At 40.3% G+C, this 27,919-nt stretch overlaps 1 protein-coding gene across 2 annotated transcripts in view; it reads left to right on the top strand.

Annotated features, from left to right (window-relative positions):
• The window catches only part of atp8a1 (ATPase phospholipid transporting 8A1), a 143,193-nt gene that overhangs the window by 82,915 nt on the left and 32,359 nt on the right, over positions 1-27,919 (top strand). For both annotated transcript variants that reach the window (XM_074673515.1, XM_074673514.1), the window contains 6 exons: positions 74-213; positions 3,508-3,646; positions 8,510-8,574; positions 15,217-15,389; positions 18,170-18,353; positions 22,197-22,307. In XM_074673515.1, coding sequence (XP_074529616.1) covers positions 74-213; positions 3,508-3,646; positions 8,510-8,574; positions 15,217-15,389; positions 18,170-18,353; positions 22,197-22,307 — 812 coding nt within the window. The remainder of the gene's footprint in view (positions 1-73; positions 214-3,507; positions 3,647-8,509; positions 8,575-15,216; positions 15,390-18,169; positions 18,354-22,196; positions 22,308-27,919) is intronic.

The following is a 27,919-nucleotide window of genomic DNA, read 5'->3' as shown; positions in this document are numbered from 1 at the left end:
TCCTGGACAACCCTATCTTTTCATCAAATGAAGGTTTTGAAATGGATAATAATTGCTTTCTGACATCTTCCAGGGCTGCGCACTCTGTGCTTTGCGGTGGCAGATGTCAGTGAGTCATCCTATCAGCAGTGGCTGGAGATCCAGCACAGAGCCTCCACTTCGCTGCAGAACAGAGCCCTGAAACTGGAGGAGAGCTACGAGCTGATTGAGAAGGTTTGTAAAGAGAAGTGTGTTTGTAGAGTATCAGATCCTCAAACCAGGAGGTCCACGTTTTCTTTTACTGTGTTGTTTTTACTTTTCAATCCCTACTTTCTCTCTTGCTTTAACTTCCATGGTTATCCATCTCTCATTCAAGATTTCACAGTCAAACTTCTCCTTAAACAACTCTCCACTTACAAAGGAAACAAAAAAATATGTCTCTTTAAATCTATTCAACTTTTTAAGATCATTTCTATAATGTTAAACACAAAAGGTGGCAAGCAGTCATAAAACAAGCACGTCTGTGACTCCATGTACACGGTCGTCCACACACATTGCTGTCTGCAGCACTGGAGCACTTCCAATTTTTTTCTGACCCACCAGTCATTTAAACCTCTACATATGTGAAAAATTAGCTCGGGTATTAAAATAGCAGAACTTCTTGATGTATAGGGTTTGTTACAAAGGATTTTAATAGGCTTCCCTGCAGAAAAATAGGCACACATTCAAGTCCTCCTCTGTAACTACTGGACAAAAGTGTAATCACACCTGGACATGTTAAAAAGCTCCAAACGGCGTGTTTATGTAAGAGAGATTCAAGGCTTCAGCAGCAGGTAGAGTGGGTTTCCTGTGAGGTGGGTCTATGTGGAAGCACTCATCAAACACAGGAAGCCACAGTCGTAAATCAACCACTTGGCATGCTCTTCACGCTGCTGGTGGCTGCCCAAAACAAATGGACGCAATCAATCATGAAATAAACATAAAAGCTGTCAGAGAGGAAAATGTAATGTGTTCTGCTTAATGGGCAGAGAGGGGCACTGATACTGCCAGGCCTCGGGGTTCATTGCTCCTTGGGGCCACCCGTGCTTGGAAATGCACTCAGAGACACCACATGGGGGCACAGTGGAGTTGTGGTGAAATTTAATGGAACAAGTCAGACCTCAGCTGATAAATCACTCATGTGGGGATCCTTTATTGTTCCAAATGATTGAAATTAGGTTCAAAGTGATTTTATTTTAAACCTGTAAGTAGATCGGCCTCCATTTCTGGTCATCCAGCTCTAGGGTTGGTGATTTGGTCTCTGCCCAAACTGTCAACATGCCAAAGGGTTGATTTGATTTTTATCTATCTCAAACATTTGCATATGAGAAAGAGAAAAAAAGATGAATTAAGTAAAAAAAAAGTTCACAATTTGTTGCCAAAAGAGCAACAATGATACAAAAATCAGCCTTTTATAACAACTAAAGCAACCACCCCCCAAAAAACAGGAGGAAGCAAAGCTTATATGAACTTATATGAACCCCTACGTATTAAATCACACCAACATATATATTTCTGAACTATGTAACACATGATATTGAAAAGGGTCTTTGGGCAAGACACAAAACCCCAGATTAGACACTGAGGCATCTCCAGCTTATATTATCATAAGGGATAGGCGAGTATTGGTGTACCAGTATCAGCCTTTTTCCAAGGTATCGATACTCATGATACCAGCAGTACCATAAGTCCTCATGTCCAGTAGTTGCCCCTACTTTCGGTGGTTTGACACCACAGCAAATATGCGTCAGGACCAGTTCAGACAACATGAATGAACCAGGGAGATTTAAAAATTAAAAAGTTTTATTTTGCACTTCAGTTTATTTTAAAAAATTCTATAACCCGACAGTTGCAAGTTTTTTTTGGCACTTTTATTAATTAATTAAAAATTGGTTAACTCAGAGAGGATTTTTTTTGTTTTATTTTGGACTTAACGGCAGAGTGACTTTGCTGTCTTTGTTCAAAATGATATGTCGCTGTTAATTAAATTTTTTTGAACCAAAATTACTAGTGGTATCAGTTCTCGATTTAGAATACTCAAGAGGAAGTACTCGTACTGGTATTGGTCTAAGAAATAGTGGTATTGAACATCCTTAATTACTATACTAAAAAAAACCCCATATTTTTGATCATTCGTGTCGAATTATCTTCCAATTATTTTGCAGGTGGTGGCCATTTTTCAACAAGTTGTTCCAAATAGTAAAAAATAATGTGCAGAAATGACAGTAAAGTGTCTTAACCCTATGATTAAGATGCTGGAAACATTCAGGATTTTAATGTTTCGGCTTCAGAAATGCTTCTTTTTTCATCAAAATCTATTTTTTAAGTTATTTTTGGGGGGATTTTCATGCTTTTAAGCAGAGAAGACAGGACAGTGGATACAGCAGGAAACAGGGTGAGAGTAGGCAATGACATTTGGGAAATAGGCCACAGGCCTGACCTGAACCCGGGCTACCCACTCAAGGGCGAACCTCATGGGGCGCGACCTAGATGGCTAGGCCATCTGCACCCCAAAATCTTAGTTTTTTATTTTGTTACACTTCTCAACTTCACAAACAATATCATCTGTTTTGGACACTAAGAAGTCCTCTAACAAACTTAACCTGTCTGAGAGTGATCATGTCAACAGATTTTATTTAAAGTAAAGATTTTTCATCCAACTTACTCTGATTGAAGTTCAGTTTTATGGTTTATGAAAAATGTACTCAGAGATATGGAATCCGCTCTTTTGGAAGGACATAAACAAAGACTTGCAGCTGCCATCCTTTGACTTATGTTTCGAGCTTTAACACCAGACACAGTCTCCCAGGATTTGTCTGGAGGCCAGTTTTAAGAACCTCCCTTGCTCAGAGGATGAAATCCTGATCTAAGTGGTCCCTGTACCAAAAAAACACAAAGAGCAACTTAAACAACATCCACAGTAACAAAGGAAGAGTTCACATCAAAAGGTGAAAGAGGATTCATCAGATAGAGTCATGTTCGTCCTCAGGCGGAGCTTTTCTGCTCTCTGTGGTTCCAGCTGATTAGAGGACGGAGCTACAGATGTTCAGGCAGCAGGAGCCTCCCCTGCTTTTCCTCTATGGCTGGCTCCTGTCTCCCCTCTGCCCCTGGGTCTCGTCAAATCTGTGGACCAGTTATGGCCCCATATGAGCCCACAACCAACCAGCCAGGGAACCACCAAGTTTCCTGGGAAAACACACACACTGAGTTTTGTGGGTGTGTGGGAGAAATCACGTCTGCAAATACACACACGGACAAACACATATTCACACACATATGGGGCAGAGTGACACACCCAAACCCCTTTAACCCTGTGGTGGTTTTTCTGGGTGATAAACAATCGCAGCTGATGAGGGTAAAAACACGGCTGAGTGAGTGACACAATCCTGGTGCGCATGTTTCACTGACACATGAGGTTGTAAAGGCCTTCCTCTCATCTGATCCACTTTTTATGGAGATTTTTTTCTGGTTTTCTCATTTCGCACACAGAACCTGCAGCTTCTGGGAGCCACGGCCATCGAGGACAAGCTGCAGGACAAGGTGCCTGAGACCATCGAGACTCTTATGAAAGCTGACATCAAGATCTGGATCCTGACAGGCGACAAACAAGAAACAGCTATTAATATTGGTAAGACTCAGGGATTTGATATGTTGTTGAATGAACTAAAACCTCTTGGAGGTTGTTGAGATCCAGTGTGTCTCATCTGAATGATTCAATCTTTAAGCTTTAAGTCGTTCCCCTCACGCTCTGTCTCCCTGTTGCCCATAAAATTGGCAGAAATCCGATACAGACTAAGTGCAGTTAAACTGTAGTGGAGTAACAGACTGATGCTAATAATGCAGCTGGACTCAAGTGCCGGGGCCTGACAGATGGGCCTCCATCAGATCATGCTGTGGATTTGAATAAAAATACCTACAGGATTTAAAGTGTAATCCTGCAATTAAGTGTTGCTCTTCTATAATTTCACCACAGACTCTGAGCTGAAGAGGCCAAAACATCCTGAATATATCTCATGTAAGGCAGGCTCCTAAACAATGAAACATACAGTTCTCACAACACAACTCAGTTGCAAAATCGTGTGGCTCATCATGCCCCCTGAATGCCCACTTCTCTCTAAACCCAGCAGCTGTTATACAAGCTTCCTATTGGAGAATCTCAAAGCTAAATGAGCAGCACAGAGTCGTTTTCTCATGTGAAATGTCTTCCCTTCATGATGGGAAATTCCCAGACTGAGTAGTGCTCCCCTCAACCACTAAACTCAACCTCATGAAACACAATGCTCACCCACACTCCCATTAGCATTTGTGCATCATGACACAGCTCTGTTTGTGCACTCAGTCCTAACCAAAGAGAAAATGTCTCAGATTCAGGCGGCTATTATTCCCCGAATGGCGATTCAGTTTGCAGTTAACCCAGCCTTATTGAGTCCATCATCTAAAACACGACAAACAAATGCAAACATACACAGCCTCCTCCCTTTCAGCAGACTGTCTGCTACAATTTAGTGTTAGTTGCAGGTTTGTACGATAATTTGTTTCCTGACAGTGTTGAAAATTATGATGACCCAGTACATATTTCATATTCCAGATCTTAGTATCCAGAATATTGTCAGGATCTGGATCTTACTTTTACATCTGTCAGAAATCATGGTGACCTTGTCTGGTATTGTTTTGCAAAGCAATCTGAACATTTATCGTGGAGTTATATACACTTATGGTGAAAACGGCCCTATCTCACAATGATAAAGAATCCTTTAAAAAAGTCCTGGATCCAGACGGTGATCCAGATCCCCTCCAAAATTTAATCATTTCTTCCTTATCCCATTTTTAGCATTTCCTGAAAAAGAGAAGAGAAAGAGAAAGAGAAAAGTCCGATGAAATAATTTAGTTGACCTGTGTGCTAAATATTTTGTCAGCTTAGTACAGTTACTCATTCTTCACCCTGTAGGATGAACTACCATAGACTGTAAAAAAAATGGACGTCTGCTTGCTCTGCTCGAAGTGAGGTCTCCACAAAAACGTCTCCCCCTGGTGACTGGCTTCAGTATAGGTTTAAAAATCCGGCTTTCCAGCCATCCCAGATGGGCTGTGGTCAAACTTTGATAAATTAATACACCTCGTTGAAATGTTGCTCACGTCCGATTGTTGTGGTGATTTGAAGATATTATTTGGCTGCCTTGTATCCAAGTCCTCTTTTTTCCTGAAAAGTTTCGTTTTCATTAGTTATAAGAGGTTAAAAACAAGAATTTACGTCATGTTTAACGATGATTGACAGCTGCCGTTCTCGTGTATTTTTTGGGGGGATTGTAGAATATGTTGGGCGGTAGAGTCAGAAAGTGATTAGACTCTCGAAAGAAAAAAAATATATATATATTTTGGTCACCCAGCTGCACTCAGATTCTCCCAGAATCCCTCATCGTCTCTACTGCGCAGAATCTGGCTCCAAACTGCTACAATGGTGGCGCCTGAAACGGCGGTATTTTGGCTTCAAAACCGTACAATGATAAATGGCGGAGCCATGCTGTCCACTCTATATACAGTCTATGTGAACTGGAGGCTGAAAGCCTTTCGGGTGTCCGCGGGGTCTTAAAAAGTCTTAAAAGTCTCAATTGTGGTTTTATGAAGTATTAAATTTTAAAGGTATTCAAACTTTGGCTCCAAAAATATCCATGAATATTCATTTTCCTCCTTGCGACTGTCCTTATTTGGCTGACAGAGTTATAAAATAGAATAGAATAGAGTAGAAGAGAATTACTTTATTGATCCCAAACTGGGGCATTATTGTGTTAACAGCAGAAATTGATGGAGTCAGTAGAAAAATACAAAAAATGAAAAGAATAAAATAAAATAAATACATAAAGACTCTAGTTACAACGAAATACAACCGTAAAGATTGTGAGAGGTAAATACACCAGCTAGTTCAAAAAGCAAATTTGAATGCAACATTAACACAACTCTAGAAATTAAATACAACAGTCAAGCAAATCACACAATCTCAGGCACATGTCCTAAATTTTGAAAATGACGAAATAATTTCTCATTTTTTTCAGCAAGTTGGCCTGGAGGTAACTTGTTGTAGGAGTGTCGATAAACCTGCCTTTAGTTTTATTTATTCTTTCAAGCTTCATTTCTTCTCAGATCACATAATTTCTGCAAAAATGCAAACTACAACTGTTAAAGAGGGGTTGCCAACAACAACTGAAAGTCGCAACAAAGTCTTTACTCTTTTTGAAAGGTTTTTTAAAAAGTCTTAAACTGAGGATTTGGGCGTATACCCTGTAGAGCATCAGTCGCAGTATGCTACATGATATATGAGTACCCTGCAGTGGCATGAAATAAATAACATGCATATGCACACAAAGATGCAGATCTTACATATCTGGCTCGAGAGGCAGCAGATGTTATCAGAAATGCGACTAAGTCTTCCAAACGAACAGATCAGTTTCTTGAATTCGACCTGTTGTTGATACCTGTTTGATATGCTGGTAAACAATCTTTGAACACAGCCGCCTTTGAACACAGATTCCAGAAAAATGGATATGAAAAGTGCCTCCGTTTGTGGCTCTACCTACCTCTGCGGCCGGACTGAATCAGCTCTTTGTGCCCGCAGTGCCCAGATGTGTGAGAGCCCTGCAGAAACACACGCTCACTGAGAGGTGTTTTTTTTTTTTTTTTTTTTTTTAAAGTCTGCCTTTCGACAAAGTCGCTCTGCATAATCTCCGCTCAGTATTGACTTTGCTTTTTTACTATTTTCCTCAATGAAAGATGATCGCCATTGCAAGAGTAAATGGTGCACATACTGTTACATGAGACAGACGAAGCTGGCCCATCACATTTAGATGACTCTATGTTTCTCGGTGGCCTGAACCACCCATACTGCACTCTTGGCGCAGAGTATTAAGCCGATGAAGGCAATGAAACTGTAAAGTCTGTCATTTTTCTGAGGTTGCCTGTAAACCTCATGACATAACGTACAGTAAGCAGTCTGACACCATGCGTCTGGCTGCCTTAGGAAACAGCAGTGTTTGCTCTGGGACATGCTCCCAGAGCTGAGAGCTGTTTGTTGAGGGGAGTTAAAGGTATGTAATGCTATAATCCACGCCAGGATTCAATGAAAGGAAAGTGGCTGCTCTTTGGCGTGTTGAGGAAAATACTACTGGAGCTGTAAAGAAATGTTATGTTGATTTCACAGAGAAGCTGCATCAGTCTCTGAAGCAAAACCTCATGATGCAAAAGCTCCCATAAAACCTTCATTTGCTGTTTCAGTTATTTATTTGAGGTCTTAATTCACACCTCCCAGTGTGTGGTGTCCACTTTGACTGCCCTCTATAGCTTAGCATATCTCTACAGTAAGTGCTGCTTCCTGTACAATATCTGAGATTGCTGTGACTTGAGTGTCCCCGCTACACATTCCTTAACGTCCACAGGGAGCAGTGTTTAGTTCCGCCTCAGATGAAGAAAAGCCATGAATTCAACTTTCTCTTGTGAAATAAAAAAGAGCAGCCCAGCCGCAGTCAAATGAGCTTAAGGTAAACACATTAAGCGGAAGGGCTGTGGCAGGAATGGACACGGGGGGAAGGGAGCGGAGACGTTGTGTTGAGAGGGGGAGACGTTTTCCTCACATTGGCAAATTTTTGGACGTTTGCACCTTTGCACTTAAGAAAACAATCTGGCAGACCCAGACCCCGACCCTGTTTAGTTTTGACTCCTTCATTTCCTCATGCAAGCCCCCCCTCTGTGTGTGTCCTGTGTGTGCGCTATTGTGTCTGACAGTTGCTGTGTGTTTTCATGCGTATTCTTATCTCAGTTTCACTCATAGAGAATGCCACCCATGGATTCACAAAACACAGGCTTTGTGGTAACCCCCTTAAAGAAACTAAAATTTCTCTCCAGACAGAAGCAAAGTGTTGAAGCCCACAAATATTCGTGTGGTTCTGCCACAGATGGCACGCAGCCTTTTCATACAGCCAGGCTTTTTAAACTGAAGGCTTCAGTCTGGGTTTGAGAAACATTTCGTGGAGGCTCCCTCCACCACCTTGCTGGTGACCCTGAGCATCTGTCCCAGCCAAGAGCCGAGCCGAGCGCTCCCCAGAGGGCCATGTTGGGTAACTCAGAGTTGTAACTGCTTATTAAAACAGGAAACTGACAAACCCTAGTAAACCAAACTCATTAGTCATGTCCTGAGACACTGGCTCTGAACTGTAACACTTTAATTGGTCCTCCTTTGAATCTTTTTTTGCTCACTGTTGTGTCTCTTATTTGTTTGATATCAATTCTCATGAAGTTTTATCCTTTTTTGTTTATTAATGAGTCTCTCTGTGTGTGCACATTATGTTCTGGACACTAAACTTCAGTTTTATGTAGTAATTTGTTTTTGGTTTTACTGCAGATTTTTTTTTTATTCATCCATGCTTCCCTTCCAGCCTTTTCAAGAAAAACAAGTTTGCTTGAGGACACAAAGTTTCATGTCTTGTTTTCTGTTTTGCCGCAGGACATTCCTGCAAACTGCTGACCAAGAACATGGGCATGCTTGTGATCAATGAGGACACTCTTGATGTGAGTATTCAACTCTTGAGCTTTCCCACCACAGGCAAAACCTCAGACCTCGTTAAAGCACATGAAGCTCTCCGTTGTCCGAAAAGTGGTTTTGTTGAACACATGATTCTTTTCCTTCTTGGTAAAAACAATGTAAAGAAACTTTTAACTGTCTTATGTGTTTTGACAACAGCTGAATTTCAGTGCAAGGTCATGATTCATTGATAACTAGCAAAATTCAAAATCATATATTGATATTAATTATAGAAGAAATTCATTGCTTCATTCTTCACGATTCCCTTATCAAGTCCTTCTGTAAATTTTCTCTGTAAAAAAAAAAGTAGCTTTACATGTTTTCTAAGTCAACAAAATTAATTGGAGTTTAAAAGTAAATAAATATGCAATTGGTCTCTGGATCTGGATATCTCTAGACATAAATATACAGAAATAAGTAAAAATGTATCCATTATTGACTCAAGTAGGCCATCTAGTGTCTCTAAGTGGTTATAGCATTATTCTAAGTTGTTTGGAAGTATACAGTAACTGTGATATGTTTCTGAGATGAAAGTTGAAATTCTATTCCGAAGCCGAAGTTATACCAATGTATGCAAACTCCTAGCATATCAATGCAATCATCTATTTACATTAGCATCAAGCTAGCGCTAGTTTGTTTACATCGTTTTTGGTAAATAAGGAGATTTATACCATGTTGAATGTACTGAATAGGAATCCCCTGTGATAGAGTAATGTACATTTCTTTATGTGTTCAGTTCCTTAGAAAAACTTTATTCTTAAGTTTTCAGAGTTTTCTTGGAAAACGTTATCTAACTGCTAAGCTAAGATAGCTGCGGCAGACTAGTCACGTAAAGTACTGTAGCTCCAGCATAGTGTAAAGAATTGACAAGGTAATCGTTAAGCACGAAGTCTGACGATATTAATGGATTGAAACTAGGGCTGTCACTTTAATTAGATTCATTAATTACACCGCAAATTAATGTGTTATTAAAATTAACATAAGATTAACTTGTTCCCTGCCAGCCATTTTCAGTGTATCTTGAACGATCTTTTAAGACCCAAAAAATAATATATTCTATGACTATTTATTGCATGTAATGGATTTTTGATCCAAAAAACAGACGCAACATACTTTTTTTTTAGATCATGTTTGTCTCAGGCGCTCCATCCTTTGATTCTTTCCATGATCTCGGTCTTCTTTTCTCAAGATTGCGCCGCTCTTTCTCTCTGAACTACCACAACACATCCTCAGTTGGGGCCTGAGCTGTCTGAACTTTTCTGACTTGCAGCGTCCAGCTATGCCTCTGTCATCTCACATCTTCTCCTAATATCCATGCTGAGCTCTCATCCAAAGAGCACTTCGCTCTCACCCACAGTAGTTTACAAGCAGGATTTTGATTGACAAGCTCCACCAGACCCCGCCTCCCCCCGCTGAAAAACATATTTTACTTCTATAGACGCAGTAAACGGTTGCAATTGAATTTTAGGAAATGTGGATTTACAAATCAGCTCTTCTTCATGTATGTATCTGATTAGTCATGAACTAAAATTTTGTGATGTCTGAGAATTCAGGTTCTTTGTTTGGGGGACTTTAGCAGATATGAGATTAAAATGCAATTAATTAGATTAATTAATAAAAAAATCCTGTAATTAATTAGATAATTTTTTAATCACCTGACAGCACTAATTGAAACATTTCTTATTGATTCTGAAAAGGAACCAGTTTTCAATTCCCATCAATACTCTCTGCAACTTGTGCTTTTCTATGTTAACCACAAAGATGAATTAAAGCAAGAGCTCAAAACAGAAAAAAAAATACTTTAAATAAATTCTGTAAGCTGTTAAAGTTCATGTCTAACAAGACACACGTGAAAAAATCAGTAATTCACGTTATTTTTTGAAAAAAAATAAAATCATTTAATTTACACAATTTTAAAAAATAAAGTAAAAACTTGAAACAAAGCAAGGTAATTTACTTATCAGTCTGCAGCACAGGGATGTGTTAGCGGTAGACACTTCCTGCTGGGTACCCTGAACAACTATCAGATACTAAAATCTGAGAGCATTTCCACATGTGTGTTACAGATCTTCAGGGTAAATAAATTATTACATCATGATGACATCCTGAAATACAATACTCCCCTGATCTCATCACCCAATCCATGTCCAGACTCTAAATGTGATAAAGCCTTCCACAAGCCCCCACCTGAAACCCCAAACCTTCCTCTAACATCTTTAGGACACCCAGCAGAGCGCTCTGTTGACCCCCGGCAGGAGACTCTTGTCTGTTGTTTCTGAGATTGAAAAGGGCGAGTTCCTGCTTTTCCAGCACGAGCAGAAGGAGCCACAGATGGAGGAGTATTTCAGCTGGGGTTAGCCTGTCAATGAAAGACGTACGGGAGGCATGGCGAGAAGAGGTGGTGGAAGGAGTGGAAAGCAGCATGGGGGTGTTTGAGGGCGATGACGGACGGCCTTCACTCTGTCATCCAGTCGTTAGGCATGATGAATGGAGCTGAGGTAGAAACTTTGGGTCGGTGCGTTCTGAAAGCAAAGCAGCCGGCGCTTTGAAATGTCAGCTCTGATTCTCCTGTGGTTGAGCAGATGCTTACATAAGGCAGTTTGTTAAAACGCAAACCTCTCTACCAAGACTGAGGAGGCACAGTGAACAGAAGACCCGGCAGCCGGTCGGGTGGTTCTTAGAGCTCTTGTGCTGTGAACGAGAGTAATTGGAGCACGTCTTCCCTTGTTGCTTTGTTTAGAAAACCGCTATTAAAGAGAGGAGAAGTTTCAAGCATCCTGTGCACTAAATCTTACATGAACTGAAATTCCCAGAGTGGGGCTTGGTCTCAGAGGCAAGATTAGGTCATTTGGAAAAGCTCTGTCTTGAAGTCAGTGAGTTTAAAGGGGCTGAGAGGAGTTTGAAAGTGATCTTGAAAAAGTTTCCCTTCTAGATATATGCCTGATTGTAATCCACACTTTAAAATGAGATTATCAGCACCAATATTGCTGGTTACAGGTTATTTTAAATTGCTACTTCTTAGGTTCCAGGTCAGGTTGAGCAGGACGGGATTGATATATGGCACGTCTAGGTCTCTATGACAACACCACGCCAGTTGATGAAGTTCAGTAGTAAGTTTATCTAGCACTTTATCTAGATAAAACCAGAGGTAGACCGATATGGATTTTCTGGACCAATACTGATGCCGATTATTTGTAATCAAGAAGGCCAATAACCGATATTTGAAATATATTAATTTGCAGTCAACGTGGAAATATTGGTTTCAAAATTTTGAACAATACAGACTCAAAGACTTAACTTAATTCAAATACCTTTGAGTATGAGTTTATTAAACAGCTTCCAGGTTTAGCAGAATGTTTTACTAAGTTAAATGAAAATTTAAAATAATAAATAGCTAAAGATTTCTACAATAAAAAAAGTTTTCCAAAATTTCAGTGTAACTGCAATAACTGTAATAACTGCACTGCTGATTGGCTGTTTCCCAAGCCACGGCTCTGCTTGTAACCAATCAGATGGTACTGTGGGTGGGACAGTGCTGGGGACTGAGTAGTGACTGTAGACAGCGGCGAGGCTGCATCAGAGCTGCAACAACGCAGTTTTAAATTTGTTTCTTATCGTCCGTCGGATTTATAAAAAATGCAGATGCAGATATGCCTAAAAATGCCAAATATCGGCCCGATAACCGGCCCGGCCAATAATCAGTCTATCCCTAGATAAAACACAGAGATCTGTGTTTTTATCTGCTGAGAGCGATTTCTGTGACTAATTTTGTAGTGATGGTGGACACTGGAGTCTAACTGTCACAGAAAAAGGACAGAAAAGTAGAAGGAAAAAAAAACGGGAGAGTGATACAGCCTGAGCTACAGGCTAATTAGCCTGTAGTTCAGGCTGTATCACTCTATAACACAGGGGCTAAACTGTTTGTGATAATGCTCATTCCAACCCACATGAAGCAGTTATTCTGCAGTGGTCTTTTCAAACTTGAGAGTCTATGAATAAAATGAAGAGTGAGGTTACATTAGCTCTACTTGGTAGATGACTAGCACGACACAGCTAACCCGGATTTACTGACGTTACACATTACGGACATGTCTTAAAGCACCAGACTACTGGCTGACCCAAATACAGGCAGCTACTAAACTACTTACAAACTGACAGTGTTTAAATCGGGCTAACATATAGCTGGCTGCTACAACGTTTGCTTGATGTCACATTTCAAACTGTAGCGCTACGTAACTGTACTGATAAGTCCCGTACCTCGGCGTTGTGTCCAGTAAAAAGTTGTCTTAAACAAACAGCATTTGTTTTAAGCCAATCTCTTTTTAATTCCAAAACAAACACATGCCTCATTAAAAGTAATTTATGACAGTGTGTGGACACCCAGGGTCACAAGGTGGCGAAGGAGTGCAATTAAAACAGATCCTCCTCATAGCATCTTAAATCATTTGGGGATCACTTTTTGAGCAATAGTCAATCTTTGTAAAATCTTTGTAAAACACAGTCACGCAAAAATGTTCTCATTACTTTTATTTACCTGGAAAATGGTTTATTTGTTTCCTGTTGGTGTTTAATAGATCAAAGTTTGATCAAGTTCATTCTTTAAAGAAGTAAACATTGTTTTTAATCTACAATACAGTCTAAGTTTTCAGCATGGGTAGAAAAGAAAGCCTCTAAACCACAAACTCTATAGGGAAAAGTTTTTAAGTCTAGGACAGTTGATGACATTGCGTCCATACAAATGTCCAGATTCCACATCATGACTGTCACATCCTGTTCCCTGTATCACTCAAGGCCTGTATCAACAATGGAGCCCAGTCTTTATGGGAAGCTCTTGTGGGTTTCTGAATGGATGCTGCATACCCATTCCAAAACCAAACACTAGCTAGTCACATACGCTAAACTGGTCATTATAGCCATAACAAAGAGGCTTTAGGAGGAGACATGTAGCATTAGCGCTTGAATTCCTCAGTGGAAATTAGGGGGTAAATAGCCGTCCTACTTGAGGAAATGGTAAACTTCTCTTATCGCAGTGTGTGATGAATAGATCGGGCCTCAAACTGAGTGAATTCTTTCCCAGACATTTAGTTTACCAGTTCACACAAGCACTTACACTGAGGTGCCATCCAGAATGAATCTCTTAGTTAAAACGTGGAGGCCTTGCTTTAGCTTCCTGGTTACATATAGGTATCACAGCCTTTTACTTATACACACATAATGTATATCCACATATATACACCAGCCTGTCTAAATGCTCGCCATCTCACGCTGTTTTATAGACCCCATCAGGGATGGTTAAGTCCTCACAGCTGCTTTCTGCTTGTATCCTCTTGCTGCATTTCTCTCTCCTGTTAATCCATCATCTCTTTCTCTGCGTGTCTCTCACTCTCCTCTCTGGCTTTGTGAAACGTAAAGCCCTTTTCCCCAAATATTTCCTTTAAGCTGGGGTTTCAGAGTTTTGTTATGCCAGGGGGACATTGCTTGGTCCCTTTGGTACAATCTGACTGCGCTGACATATCTGACCTCCACTCTGGGCCTGGCCCTCTTCCCTCCCTCCTCCCTCAATGCTGCTAATGGCCACCATCTCTAATGATTACAGCTGTTTGAGCATCTGCTTGGCACATTAGGCTTGATAAATCGCTCGGCATCATTACTTTGTACTTGTCCGTTTAAGCGTGTATTGTACGTATGTCGTCTTGTAGAGCTTTATCATTTAAAATCACATCTTCTTGTAGGAAGTTCTCCTATGATGTTATTTAAATCAAATTATAGTTTAGATTATATATTTACCTGGAATATAACCTGGTTTATCTACCTGTCTCTTGGCAAATGGCACAGGTGCACATACTTTCATTTCCTGATGGCTTCACCATCTGTGAGGAAGATGACTAAATGATAAATTCAAAAATGATCTCACCAGTCCATCCATGCAGCCCACATGCCCATACATCATGACAGTAAATCCTCTTGTCAGTGTCATATTTATAGTTATTCATCATCACTCGTCAACATGGCTGTATATACTGTATAAGCACACCCGATCCACTCCCGGAGCATGTCCACGTTATCACCCCGTGGCAGAATTCTGAGTATAATAAGCAAAGGAACCATAATAAATATCCAAAATATTAAGAGCAGCTGCTCCTCTGAAGTGTGGGATCGGCAAGAAGTGCGGACAGAGGTGTGTCATCTATTCTTTCGTTTGTGATTGTAGAGGCTTTTGAGAGTTCTGGGTCTAAAACCTCTGAGTCAATTTTAACAAACCTTGTTGATGTTGGCGAAAGGATTCTTGCAGAACAGATAATTCTGCATTTTTTGAAAGTATGAATAGGGCCTTTTGTGGCAGAGAGCTGGGAAACAAAAAAAGTTGCCCTTGAGGTCGTCACTTAAATCAATTACTACAATGTTGCTGGTTGCAGAGTACATTTTCTGAAGAAAAACACATCTTCCAGGATATAAAACCAAAAAACCAAACCAAAAAAATCCTAAACCTTAATAATCATCAGGTTTGCTTAGTATTTACATTATCCAGCCAGCAGACCAGTGCTGATCCCATCATCTCATTACACCATATCTTGACCTCTTGAAGTATAAACTAGTAGCTTCACTGATTGTCGTTTTCCATCCCACAGAGAACAAGAGAAACACTCAGCCACCACTGTGGACTGCTGGGAGATGCCCTCTACAAGGAGAACGACTTTGCTCTCATTATTGATGGAAAGACTCTCAAATACGCCCTCACGTTCGGAGTGCGACAGTACTTCCTGGACCTCGCTCTGTCCTGTAAAGCTGTCATATGCTGCAGGTAAGATTTAGTACAGAAACAGTAATCTGAACCAGACACAATAAATTCCACTCACCAAAATAGGAGGATGAAGAAAAGGTCCTTTCTGCAAAAACTTTATGGAGGTTATCTGTGTAAAGTGTTTGACAAATTGAGAAGTTGGACAAAGTGTTTTTTTTTTTTAAACACAGCATACAATTTATCGTTACGCGAGGATATTACTGTAGCAGACCCAAAAGTGCACATACACATTAAGACATTGAAAAATATCTCATACATAAAAATGTACAAAATGTTTCTAATACCAGCGAATTTATGTCACAAAAAGTCACTTTTTTTCCTTGAAAAGATACAATTAAAATCAGCAGTAACACTTTATATGAATTGATATGTATAAGACTGACATGACACCTGTCATTAAGTTGAAGGAGGCTTCATGCATGTCTATGAATGTTGTCAATAAGCATCATGTGGTCAATTATGTTGACTTTTAAGAAAAGTTTACATTGTTTGGGGACATCTTTGTTATTACAACTTCACATTAACAAACACAGTGGCAGGTTAGGTTGTCTTTGCAAATGTGAAGTTGACCTAACAATGACATCCCCAAACAATGTCAACTTTCCTTAAGAGTTGACATAATTGACCAAATGATACCTGAGCCATGTTTCCACCAAGCAGTCCGGTTCAATTCAGTACGGTTTGGCACAGTTTGGTTCAGTTAAGCCTGATTCCATTTGCGTTTCCACAGCAAAACTGCACCCTCTTTCGGATGCCGAAAGACGCAGCTGTTAAATAATAGGGTGACGCCATAGAAGAAAAACACGACACAGTAAATAGACAGCATGAATGGAAGACATGCAGCATTTCATCCTCTCTGTGATTGGCATGTAGCTCTTTGACACAAAGTGCAATCAAGCTTTGTTCCAGAGAAGTCTGTGTGCCGCCAGGAGAAATTCAGCCGCTGTCGCACGATAAGTGACGATTCTTTTGACCAATCAACGGTCTGCAGTGTTGTAGCTCCACTTTCCAAGAGCGGATCTGTTCAGTCTGGTACCCATACGAAAGGGTCCCAAAAAGTGGGGCGGCTCGTCTCAGTTCTTTGGGGATCTGTCCCAGGATAAGTCAGTGGAAACACCACAAAATGCGCGCCGTACCGAGACGAACCGAACCGGTCTGCTTGGTGGAAACGTGGCTTTAATGTCAACATTCATAGACATGCACAAAGCCTCCTTCAACTTAATGACAGATGTCATGCCATGTCTATGACAGTGTCATGCGAGTGTTATGCATACTCCTTCAAATAAAGTGTTCCCAAATTAACACACAGAAAAAGATAAAAAAAACTATGAAACCTCCTCAGTATTTTTCAATTGGAGATCTTATGATCAGCATTGCTATAAAAAGAACCAGACAAGAGATAGCGAGACATTCGAGGCTTTCACCGAAAGTTTAAGTTTTTAAAGTCATTCATCCCAATGGTAGAACTTTACAAAAAGGAGCAGCTTCACAAATGAGCCCTCCAGGTGAGTAATGTCGAGCCTTTGTTTTGAAACTCCTTAAAGTCTCAGCTTTATGGTTGAACTATGAAGTGTTATGTCTTTGCCACAAAGGTCATTAACTATTTTATAGCAGCTGTTTAAAAAGTGTGGTAGGTGTAAATTTAAATGACAACTTCGACATTATGCAGGTTCACTGTTGACCTGCCCAGGCCAAATAAATAATAGGAAGTACTTAAGTACTCAAGCAACCGTGTCGGGGTGTGGGGCAACAAGTCAGCGCCGTGTTTTTAGAAAAGCACCCGACCTGATGAGTCGGAGCGTTACGTGAAAATGTTATTTATTTTTCCGACTCTACCTGCCTTTACCTTGAGCACACTCTGCTGGCACCGAGAGACACCAAGAGATGAATGAGGCCTCTTAAACCACAGAGAACATAAACATCAACAGTACCACAGCGTAAGACAGACGTGGAGTTTATGACATCATCTCTGGAGAGACTCTACAGTACACTACACTAAACCTCAGGCCCACTGAAACCCAGAGCCTCCTATGTGGGAGGTTACTGACTTGAAATCAAGATTAGAGTCTCTTAAAGAAGAGTCATGATGAGTGGATCTTAAAGATCTTGTACATAGGGATGAAAATTATTGGTAGACATCTGCCACCTCCTAAATATGTGCTGTCAACAGCTGTTTAGCCTCACGGTGAGGATCCATGATGGGTTTAAGATCGTTTCCTGGGTCCCACCTTCCCTCACATATCTGCCTTTTAAGTTATGAGCGCTATAGCATAGAAACGACCCCTCGCAATCAAAACTATACATAACATTGTCTGTAGTAAAGTCTGACAGTCATGAAAGAGAATAATTTCAGCCCTTGAATAAGTGCCTTCTCTTTGTTTTATTATAATTATAGAAAAATTCAGCACAAAAGCTCTCTGTTTATCTTTAGGGTGTTCACACAGTTTGACATCTGCACACCTCAGTCTACAAACCTACAAAACTAGAAAGGAAGAGCCTTTGGTTTTTCATAGTGCTGATTTCAAGAGTTTCTTTACATGAATATTATTTTATACACACCCTAAATTACACCGTCTACCTCTGGGAAAGAAGGAAATAGAAACTCCTGGACAAAGGATTCCTGAGTGAAGTGTGTAGCTTCACATCTTCTCTGCTCTTTGATATTCTGTGTCTATCACTTTTCTTCACACTGCATTATAAATATCTCTCCTGTTAGCAGTTTTGTCTCTACTTTTTTCTCACTGTACTTGCAATTGACAGCATCATGTTCTCCCTTTCAGAGTGTCTCCTCTCCAGAAGTCTGAGGTTGTGGAAATGGTGAAGAAACAAGTGAAAGTGATCACACTGGCCATCGGCGACGGTGCTAACGATGTGGGAATGATCCAGACGGCTCATGTTGGTGTGGGAATCTCAGGAAATGAAGGCCTCCAGGCAGCAAACTCATCAGACTACTCAATTGCCCAGGTGAACACCATGACAAGAACTTTATAACATCTTAAAGGCAAACAATTCCTACAAGAATGGCTCCTGCCTACTTGGGGTCCCTCATCCAGGTCCACATTCCTATTCGCCCACTACACTCTGCTTGTGAAAGACGCCTGGTGCTCCCAGCCTAGAGCGGCTCTAAATCTCTAGCCAGACTCTTTTCCTCTGTTGTGCCCATAAAGTGCAATGAATTACCTAACTCTGTACGGTCCGCAGAGTCCCTTTCTACTTTTAAGGGCGCAGTCACACTGGCCATCCAAACCATGCTGTGCTTAAGCACAATTTGTGCCCCCACCCCACCCCCCGGCAGCGCTGTCACCCGCTGGAGAGTACGGCCAATGGTTACACTACTCCAATATGAACCAGACTTTAGGGGGTATCACACACGCGCATGGCCCGCCTACGTCATCGTGAAGCATCTGTTTACATGTAGCGCGATCTCATCAGTCAGCACAATGAGACACAGAGAACACTGCTACAACTTTCAGGGACTTTTTGACTTATGGTGAGTCGTTTTGGCCCTACACAGCCCTCTAACACCCTGCTACTGTTTGAAATGATTGTCGAGAGATGCGCTCGCGGTGATCATATGTCGTGGATCACACGCGCTGTCCCCGTGCTTGTGCTAGTGCATGAAGTAAACCGTGCCGAAGCCCACCTCTCTGAAGCGTGCCTGCAAAGAAGTGAATCGTGCTCAAGCATGGCACAGTTGCGGTCACTTTGCTTAAGCACAGCAGGGTTGGCCAGTGTGGCAGAGATGTCTAAAGACTCACCTGTTCAGGAAACACTTCAGCACTTAATCTGACCCTCCTCCTCTTTGTCCCCAGGGGTAGAATGAGCCAGAAGGTCTAAGACCCTGCTCTTAGTGAATTTTCAGCACAAATTACTGAATGTTGTTGAAGGTTGAAGTGTATTATTGCAGCAATTGATTGTGGTTGGTTGGCTAGATAATTCTACATGAAAAAGAAAAAATATCTTCTTGCACTCAATGGAGAACGCAGAACCTGCAGCCAAATAACTTGTAGCACTTTGTCGCACTAACTATGTATTTCCTACTGTCTACATTCTGGCTTGTGTTGTACATCTCTTCTAACCAAAGCATCTGCTAAATGAAACCGTAGAACTGTGCGCGACACATGTTAGAATGAAAACAGGGTCCAGGGGGAATGTGACAGAGAATAAAACATTTTTAAACAGAAACATGGAAAATCAGGGGAATAAAAGTCAGTCTTAAGGTGCTTCTTTAAAGCCCTGACAGAGTTTATCCACCTGCTGATCCCCAGAAAGGCTCTTCGGGGGCTGAAGAGCTGCTACAGAGAATGCTCTGTCTCCTCTCGAATGAGGACCAGCCACTTTGCCCACTTGAGGGGACCAGAAGGTTGGGAAATTCTGAGATATGCAGAGGCAAGACTGTGGCAGGATTTGTAAACAATCTGAAGAATTCTGAAGTAAATTCAGAATCAATGTAAAGAGGCAAAGATGAAGGGGAACGAGTTTTGATCTTGTTAAGGAACTTGGCGGCAGCACCGTTTCACTATTTGCCGATAGAACATTACTCTTTGTTGCACGGTTTGACAAAGTTGAACAATTTTCTAAAGTTTAAAGGGCTTAAAATCAGCACCTATAAAATCCGTCAGAATAACATCATTTTCAATTGGTCATCTTTGCACCATTATGCACAAAAATTGAAGCCATCCTAAAAAATGTGTTGCTCTTTCATTTAATGTTTACTGCTTCTTCGCAACAATCTGTAATCCATGCCTTTTTTCTTCAAGATCACTCTACAAATTATCCCTCCTCTCATTGTCTCCTGAAGGATAATTTGTGTTAGTGATAGCCCGGCACAGTAATCTCAGTAACAAAAGAAAATATGTCTGCTGGCGCATTAGCTTATACAGTTAAAGTAGCTACACCTGTAAAACAGGGATCCATTGACACCACAACTATACAGAAACAGATTCCGGCAAAATGCTACACAAATACACACTTATGTCCTGGTAACCAGGTTACCTGAAACTCTGCATTGAAATACAATACATGCGACACACAAAAGCCTCAGAGTTCCTGTGTTACAGCTCTGTTTCTACACAGCCGGCCACTCAGTTCATCATGTTTCTATTACAGCCACAGGGCCTGAGAGTATGGGAAACTCAGGTTGATTAAAACACAGTACACTCTCTGTGCTTCAGTATGCAATTACCATTTAAAAGACTCGGGTTTGCCTTAAGTGCCCTCTTCAATCGGCATGACACGCAAAAGTGTACGTCTTTCAAAGACAGGTGGCCTCTTGTAATCCATTAAGGTTATGTCTCAGCATCCAATTGAATTACACCTTAAGACTTCAAGGAGTGTTTTTCCACGTGTTGATGTAACGCTACATTTACTGTAATTTGCAGACTGCTCACTGAAAACAGTCCTCAGTAGTTGTGTAACTTGTTTTTGTATCCCTGTAGATGATTTATAAAATGACTGTTGTAGAGTATCAGATGAGCTTCTCGCTGCGAGGAAATAGCGTCTAAGATTTAAAAACTCAAAAGCTCAGAGTTATCTGTGAAAGCAAGTGGGGAGTGAGGAGGCTTTGGAGCGAGGAATCTCTGCTCCCCATCTGTCATCAGCTCAGGTCTCTGTTAACTGATGTTTGATCTGAGCGTCAGAGGGGTCAGAGAAACTTTGGGTTGTCATTTCACAGAAGAATATCATGGATAGGCTGAAAGAGACAGAAAGAAGCAAATATCGCTAAAGCCTCATGCAACTATTTAAGTCCTTTAAAGTGGCTTCTTGTAGCTTTGAAAAATATCACTGAAATAAAGATTTTTGGTTTTTATGGAGGGTATTTATGAATATAGACATTAACACCAAATATGATCATGCATGATCATTTTGTTGAGCTAAATATGTATCATATCATGCAATAAATCCTTGATTTTTTTTTTTTTTTTTTTTTTTTTTGCGTTTTTTTAATTTTTTTGAGTTTCATTTTTTGACTTATTTGCAAATTAAAAAAAAAAAATTTGAAGGTGTTGCAAATTTTCTTTCTTTTTTTTTTTTGCAAATTAATATATTTTTTTATTTTTTGCAAATTTTTGGACATTATTAAAATTCTATATTTTTATAAAATTTTACTAACTTTTAATTTTTTTTTGAAAACTTAGCAAATTTGATTAGGTGACAATTTTGATATATTTTTTTAAATTTACAAAATTTTGGCAAATTCTTGAATTTTTTTCTTTTTTATAAGTTTTGAAATCTTTTTCATTTTCATAAATTTAACAAATTTATTAAATTTATGAAATTTCCATTTTTGTTAAATATTTGATGATATATCAAGAATAAAAAACTAAGACATTACATGTACAATTTTATAAACACAGAAGCTTATCAGTCAGATGAATATTTTTTTGTTTTTTACTATGCTAAGAATTTTATACACATTTTGTGTCTTTATTGTGAAGATAAAGTAGATTTTGTGGCTCTAAAATGACTTTAATCCAGGTGACCTGATGCAAAATGGCCTTTATGAAATTAAAAGTTGCAGACTCCTGTTTTAAACAAATCAAACACTAAGCTGTGCTCCTTTGACCAACTTCTCTGCTTCTCCTGAGACACTTAAAAAAAGTCAAAAAAACAACTCCACTGTAATCACATCAGCAAAAAATAGAAGAAACATACTAATCCACCACACACTTGATGCTGATAATTATTAAGTCTTATTATTCTGAACCCCTTCTGTCATCTGAAATTCTTGTCACTGTTTTACTGTTCAAGCACTGGTCTCTGATTATAGGCAACGTTGATTCATTCTCTTCTTTCCCTCTCACACAGTTCAAATACTTGAAGAATCTGCTGCTTGTCCACGGGGCCTGGAACTACAACCGTGTAGCCAAGTGTATCCTGTACTGCTTCTACAAGAATATCGTCCTTTACATCATCGAGGTAAGTCCCACACCTCGGTGCACAAGACCAGGAGTCATGCAACGAGCAGAATCTTAAGTGAAGTGCAGAAACTTTTCCACATGACTTGATTAATAAGACTAGGCAAAGATCCCTCACTGGATTTTCCATGTTTGTCTTTCTGTTGGCTGGACTTTCACCTGCCAGTGTGTGCGACTCTGAGGGTTGACACCAACAAAATACACACAAACAAGCTCATGCAGACTCACAGTAGAGAAGGAAATAAGACACATCATCAGTGTCTCAGATGTTGCGTATAATGTTTATGGCATAAAATATAAATAACTATGTAATGTAAATAGGAATATAAATGTTTCAATGCATTATTAGTAATACTTACAACTTTTAAAGCACTGTAAGAGCTTACGAGTAATGTGACCCTATAAATAATTTATATGAACAAACAGTGTTTAGAGGGCTGTAAGTAAAGAGTCAGACCAAAATACTTCACAACAGTTATCAAAACAATTATATTTATTGTTCGCAATGTTTCAATTTATTCTTTTAATGGTCCACGTCTCAAAAAAACAACTGTTTGCAAATTCATGGAAGGAAATTTTATGTGTTTAGACCGGGAATGCTCGGTATCCTGACATCTCCATGGAGTATTCGCCAAGATAAAGTTCAGGCAATGACTTAAAACACTGCATTTTCTCTCAGTACTGTGATTAAAGAATTTCTTCTCTACTGACAAATATTTGCTTTGGATGAAAATTAGAAGCAAGTCCTGAATTTTTTCGTGAATATCCATGAAAGATGGTGAGCAGGGTTCAAACACATCAGTTTGCTGGCGTGCGGTAGGTTTGATGGCGTATGATGGATACCAGAGCCAGTACTGATTGCAGGTTCAGAGCTATAACTAAGATCGACCAGACAGGTTAAGTGCTTCCTATCAGCAGCAGCTTTATCATGGGGTGGGGGCTCAGATGTTATGATCTGCTGGATGTGGGCTACCCTGACACAAGAAGGAACTTTGGATGTTTAAATCACACTTTGTCTAATTCTTAATACCAGGAAGTTACTTAAAAAGACACATTTTTTACTGTTTATTTTTGTACCTTTAAAAATATGACAATAGGATGAACTTTCTCCATCTTGAGGAAAAACAGGGGCCATATGGAACTAGAAAAGCAGTCAGAGAGCACAGACCTCCACCAAGCATATTGTGATTATCACACAACACTTTGGTCTTACTTTAATGTTATACTCCCTTTCAGCAGACTGTCTGCTACAATTTGGTGATAGCAGCAGGTTAGTACGATAATTTGTTACTAGGGCTGAACAATTTTTGAAAATAATCTAATTGTGTTTTTTTTTTTTTTTAAGATATTGGGATTACGATATAGCATGCAATTTTATTTATTTAATCTAATTTAATTTAATTTAATTTAATAAATAAATGAATTATTATTAATATTAATTTATTTATTATTTGTTGTTGTTGTTGTTGTTTTTTTTGCTTGTTTTTTTTTTTGTTTGTTTTTTTTTTGGGGGGGGGGGGGGGGGGGTTGCATTATTTACCAAAACAATTAATGAAATCATTCTATATTGTTGTGTTCATGAAACTTTTTAAAATTTTATTTTTATAAATTGCAGACTCTGCGATTTGAAAATTGCACTCTGTTACATTGCGATGTTGGTTTAAATTTGATTAATTGTTCAGCCCTATTTGTTACCTGACAGTGCTGAACATTATGATGACCCAGTACATGTTTCATATTCCAAAACTTAGAATCCAGAATATTGCCAGGATCTGGATCAGACTATCTCATGGCAAAGAATCTACCTCCAAAATTTAATCACTACTTCCTTATCCTATTTTGTACATTTCCTGTAAATTTCATCAAGATCTGTTTGTTACTTTTTGAGCTATGTTGTTTACAGACAAACAGACAAACTCCCCCAAAAATATAACCTCCTTGGCGGAGGTAATAAGTAATTAATATTTATCTTCTACACTTCTGAAGACTGGCACATTATTTGAGCTGTTTTTATGTCTTTTTAGAATTTATTTTGTGCTTTTAATGAGAGGAGCTACAGGGCTGCAGGTCTGTGCCAAACCCAGGCCTGCTTCATGGACTGTAGCTCTTGCACACAGGGTTTGGAATTTAACTACTGAACTAAACTGGCCCCTCAACTTGGTGGCTCTTGAGATCCAACCACATGTTTTAAGATATCATCACCACTTAACCTGTCATAGAAATATGAGCTTCTCAGAATCCTCTTTTGTTCATCTTCTTTCTGTCACACTCGACCTCTGATCCCCGTCTCCATCCTCATTCCTCTTTCTGTACCATGGAGAATCAGTAGGCTACCTTTTTACATTCCAACATGTCTGCTTCTGGCTTATTGTGACCTGGAGTGAAAGAGGCCACTCAGTCCCTCACTTCCTGGCTTTGACTGCAGTTAATGGTACAGAAAGAGTTTGATCAATCTGCCCTTTTCTTATGATGGTAGAAAAATATTTACAGATCCAAAAGTAAATTCAATTTGAAGCTAACTGAATTTATTATCTGAAAAAAACAAGCAAATGTGGTTACGTCTGTGCCTTAAAGTCGGATTTCTTTCATGTTTTTCCCTGTTTTTGTTACAGTCTGTAAACTTTCCAGTGTTTCAAAGGAGGTAGAATAACTTATGATGTGTGGAGGAAATAAGTCAAAGTGTATGTAAATCAAATATTTCATGAAACTTTTATTTTCCGCCTTCTATTTGAATCAACAAAATCCTTTTAACATTCTTTGGGATTGTTTTTCCGTTTTCCACATTCAGCTGCACCTTGTCTTTGAAACACACCAGGCTTCTTTTCAGAGCAGGTCTTTTGCCACAACTATTACAACACATCTATAGCTCTGTCTGCAGGGCGAGCCTCTTTCTAGCACACCTTTTGTTGCTCTTTGAAAACAAAACTCCACCTCCTCTCTCCCGTGCCGCGCTCCCTCGGGGGAGATTCAAGCAGAGAATAGGACATTTCTTCATTGTTTGGCTGCTTCAATATTTCAAATGTCCACGTTTTGTTGGACTGTGACATCGAACACAGCAGCAGCCTCAGGGTTTGGCTTAAAGCCGCACTTGTTGCTCTAATAGGTTTACTTTTGTGTGTGCATGTTTTTCTCGCTGACTCCTGTGCTACCACGCAAGAGGAGATTTTAACTTTCTGTTCAGAGCACCATTGTCAGATACGGTGCCATACTGGGACTCTTAGTGTGAGCCTCTTTTCCTGTCCTGGCTCTTTGGGTCTTGTTAAGAGACAAACTGCAGGAGTGTAAAGGATTGTGGGTGAAAGTGAATACAAAAAAACCTTTTGGAGGCTCAAGAAAGAGTTGTGTAATCATTCTGGGTTTTCTGTGGGTTAATTGTGAGTCAGAAAGTGAGGTTGTCACTGCTTTGGGTGATTGAATGACAGCTGGAAACGCTTCAGAGTGTTTTCTTTTGGCTCTCCCCTCGCTGTTGATTACTTTCCTAATCAGGAAGGGGATTTGGTCGTTATCACACTTAAAAAAACAGCATCTTCTCACCCATCAAATATTTTTTGTGTCTCTATCATGAAACACATTTTAAGGATAATTCACAACTCCAACTTTGTCACAAATTAGACGATTATTAAAGACCTGGAGTGAGATAGACTGATTTCGCTTTCCCAAAGGATGCCATAGCAACTCCATCCAAATGACCGATCCAGCTGGCCACTCATGTTTGATTGACACATTGCCAGGCTGCAACAGAGGGGGCTGACGGACAAGTGGCATTTATGAGGCAATTACATGAAAGCTCATTCAGCCCGGCTCGGTGTAGTTTAGAGACGGCTCAGAGTTACAGAGCAAAGCTCGCCGACGATTGCGAGCTGAATGAAATCACAAAAGCCGGTCCTGGCATTGTAGCACAGCTTGTTTTTTGTAGCTCCACATATTTCCAGCATATTTATCAGCTCCCTCTTTAACACCTCTTTTATCCTTTGCTTGCTTTGTTAATGAACTCCTTTAGCAGTTCTTCGATACTAAGCTTCAGAGTATGAAGACTCACATTGTTGGGGACAAATGTCATGCTCCCTCCTCCCCTTCAATCCATCGCTACTTTTAGACCTGCAGATCTGCCTTAGAATTTTTTTCTTTTTTTTTTCAGATAGCCGCTGCTCAATCCCCCTTTTCTCAACTCGCTCTTCCCTCCATTACTGTTTTTCATGATGTGCAGTCGGGGAGAGAGGCCAGCCACACCCCTCCGCTGAGTGGCACTCAATGAGGAGAAGAAAAGGGGAAGAAAAATCCTGCCTGGTACTTCCCCTAATGAGCAAATCAATGCATCTGTCCCTCAAGAGACGGGAGAGGGAGAAAGAGGGAGAATCTATTGGAACCCCGAGGACCAGGCCAAAACACTCACACAGAAGCAGTTACCACATGCTATGAATGGGAGCCTTTTTTAACTTAGCACAACAATATATCAGAGCAGAGCTTCTCATTGGGCCGGGCTGTAATTAATTCAGCAGTTTGACCTGCTCACTGGCCTCTCGTTACCATTACTTGAGCCACGCTAATGGTTGAATCTACCTCACGGCGTGGCCTTCATCTTCACATAACCCATAGCAACGACATCTGAATGTATTTTCAACCGGCCAAAATCTCACGCGCCTGAAACTTTTCTTCCAGTGCCAGCCGATGATCTGCACACTTTCAGGCTCTCTTGGTTACAGAGCCACAAGGTACCACATGAATTTAAAACACAGGCCTCCCTTTGTAAAAGAAACATCATGCTAGAGTGCACCTGATGGAGTCGAGGCTGGGATCTGCGATGGGTGGGTGTGGCAAAAAGAGGAGGTGCGGGTCTGGAGGCACACACATAAACACTGGCGTCGTCTATAGGCGCCCATGGAATGAATCAGCGGTGAATGGGGGGGTGACAGACATTTGTTTCATGCATACGCTTACACGACTAAATGTGAACGTCCAGTGGCACATTGGTATTGGTTGTGTGGATAGTGGCAGCAGCGGGTGGGGCCCTCCAATAGGCTTTGTCCCAATCTGAGAATTTGTAGCAGTTCATGCTTTCATAATGAGGTTAAATGAAGCGAGGAAATGCTTGGTTGGCCATGGCCGAAACACAGCACCCCTGATGTTCCCTTGAGAGATTTGGCGTGAGCATGAGCTGACTCTGGACTCCCATGTATTACACTGTAACACTGTAAAGACGGATTTCTAAATCACTGTTGGCAAACAAGTGATTATTTCACATCCTACATGGAGATTTCCTCCAGAATGAGTCAGACACACATGTAAAAAGATAAAATAATTCATGCATGCTATTTAGAATAGAAGAGAAAATACTTGATTTATCCCCGAGGGAAAATTCAGGAGGAGTCACAGCAGCAATCAAGAAAACAAAAGTTGCTTCTTCAGTAGTCTGTTCAGTCTCTGTCTCCTGTATCCTGTCTGCTCACAGCAGGTGAAGCTCTTCGAAAGTGGCATTGGTGTCCAGTGTTAGCTCTGTTAGCTCTGCCTTCTGGTATTCCCTCTGTTGCTGGGTTAGCACGGCTAGCTCGTCCATCTTATTGGAGACAGATCTTACGTTCCCGATAAAGATGGATGGATCGTTGGACAGGTCCA

The sequence above is a fragment of the Halichoeres trimaculatus genome, unplaced genomic scaffold, assembly GCF_033239565.1.
Source record: "Halichoeres trimaculatus isolate MK-OKI-2021-1 unplaced genomic scaffold, fHalTri1.1 fHalTri1_scaffold_7, whole genome shotgun sequence".
Lineage (NCBI taxonomy): Eukaryota > Metazoa > Chordata > Actinopteri > Labriformes > Labridae > Halichoeres > Halichoeres trimaculatus.
This window is presented reverse-complemented; position numbering and strand designations above follow the sequence as displayed.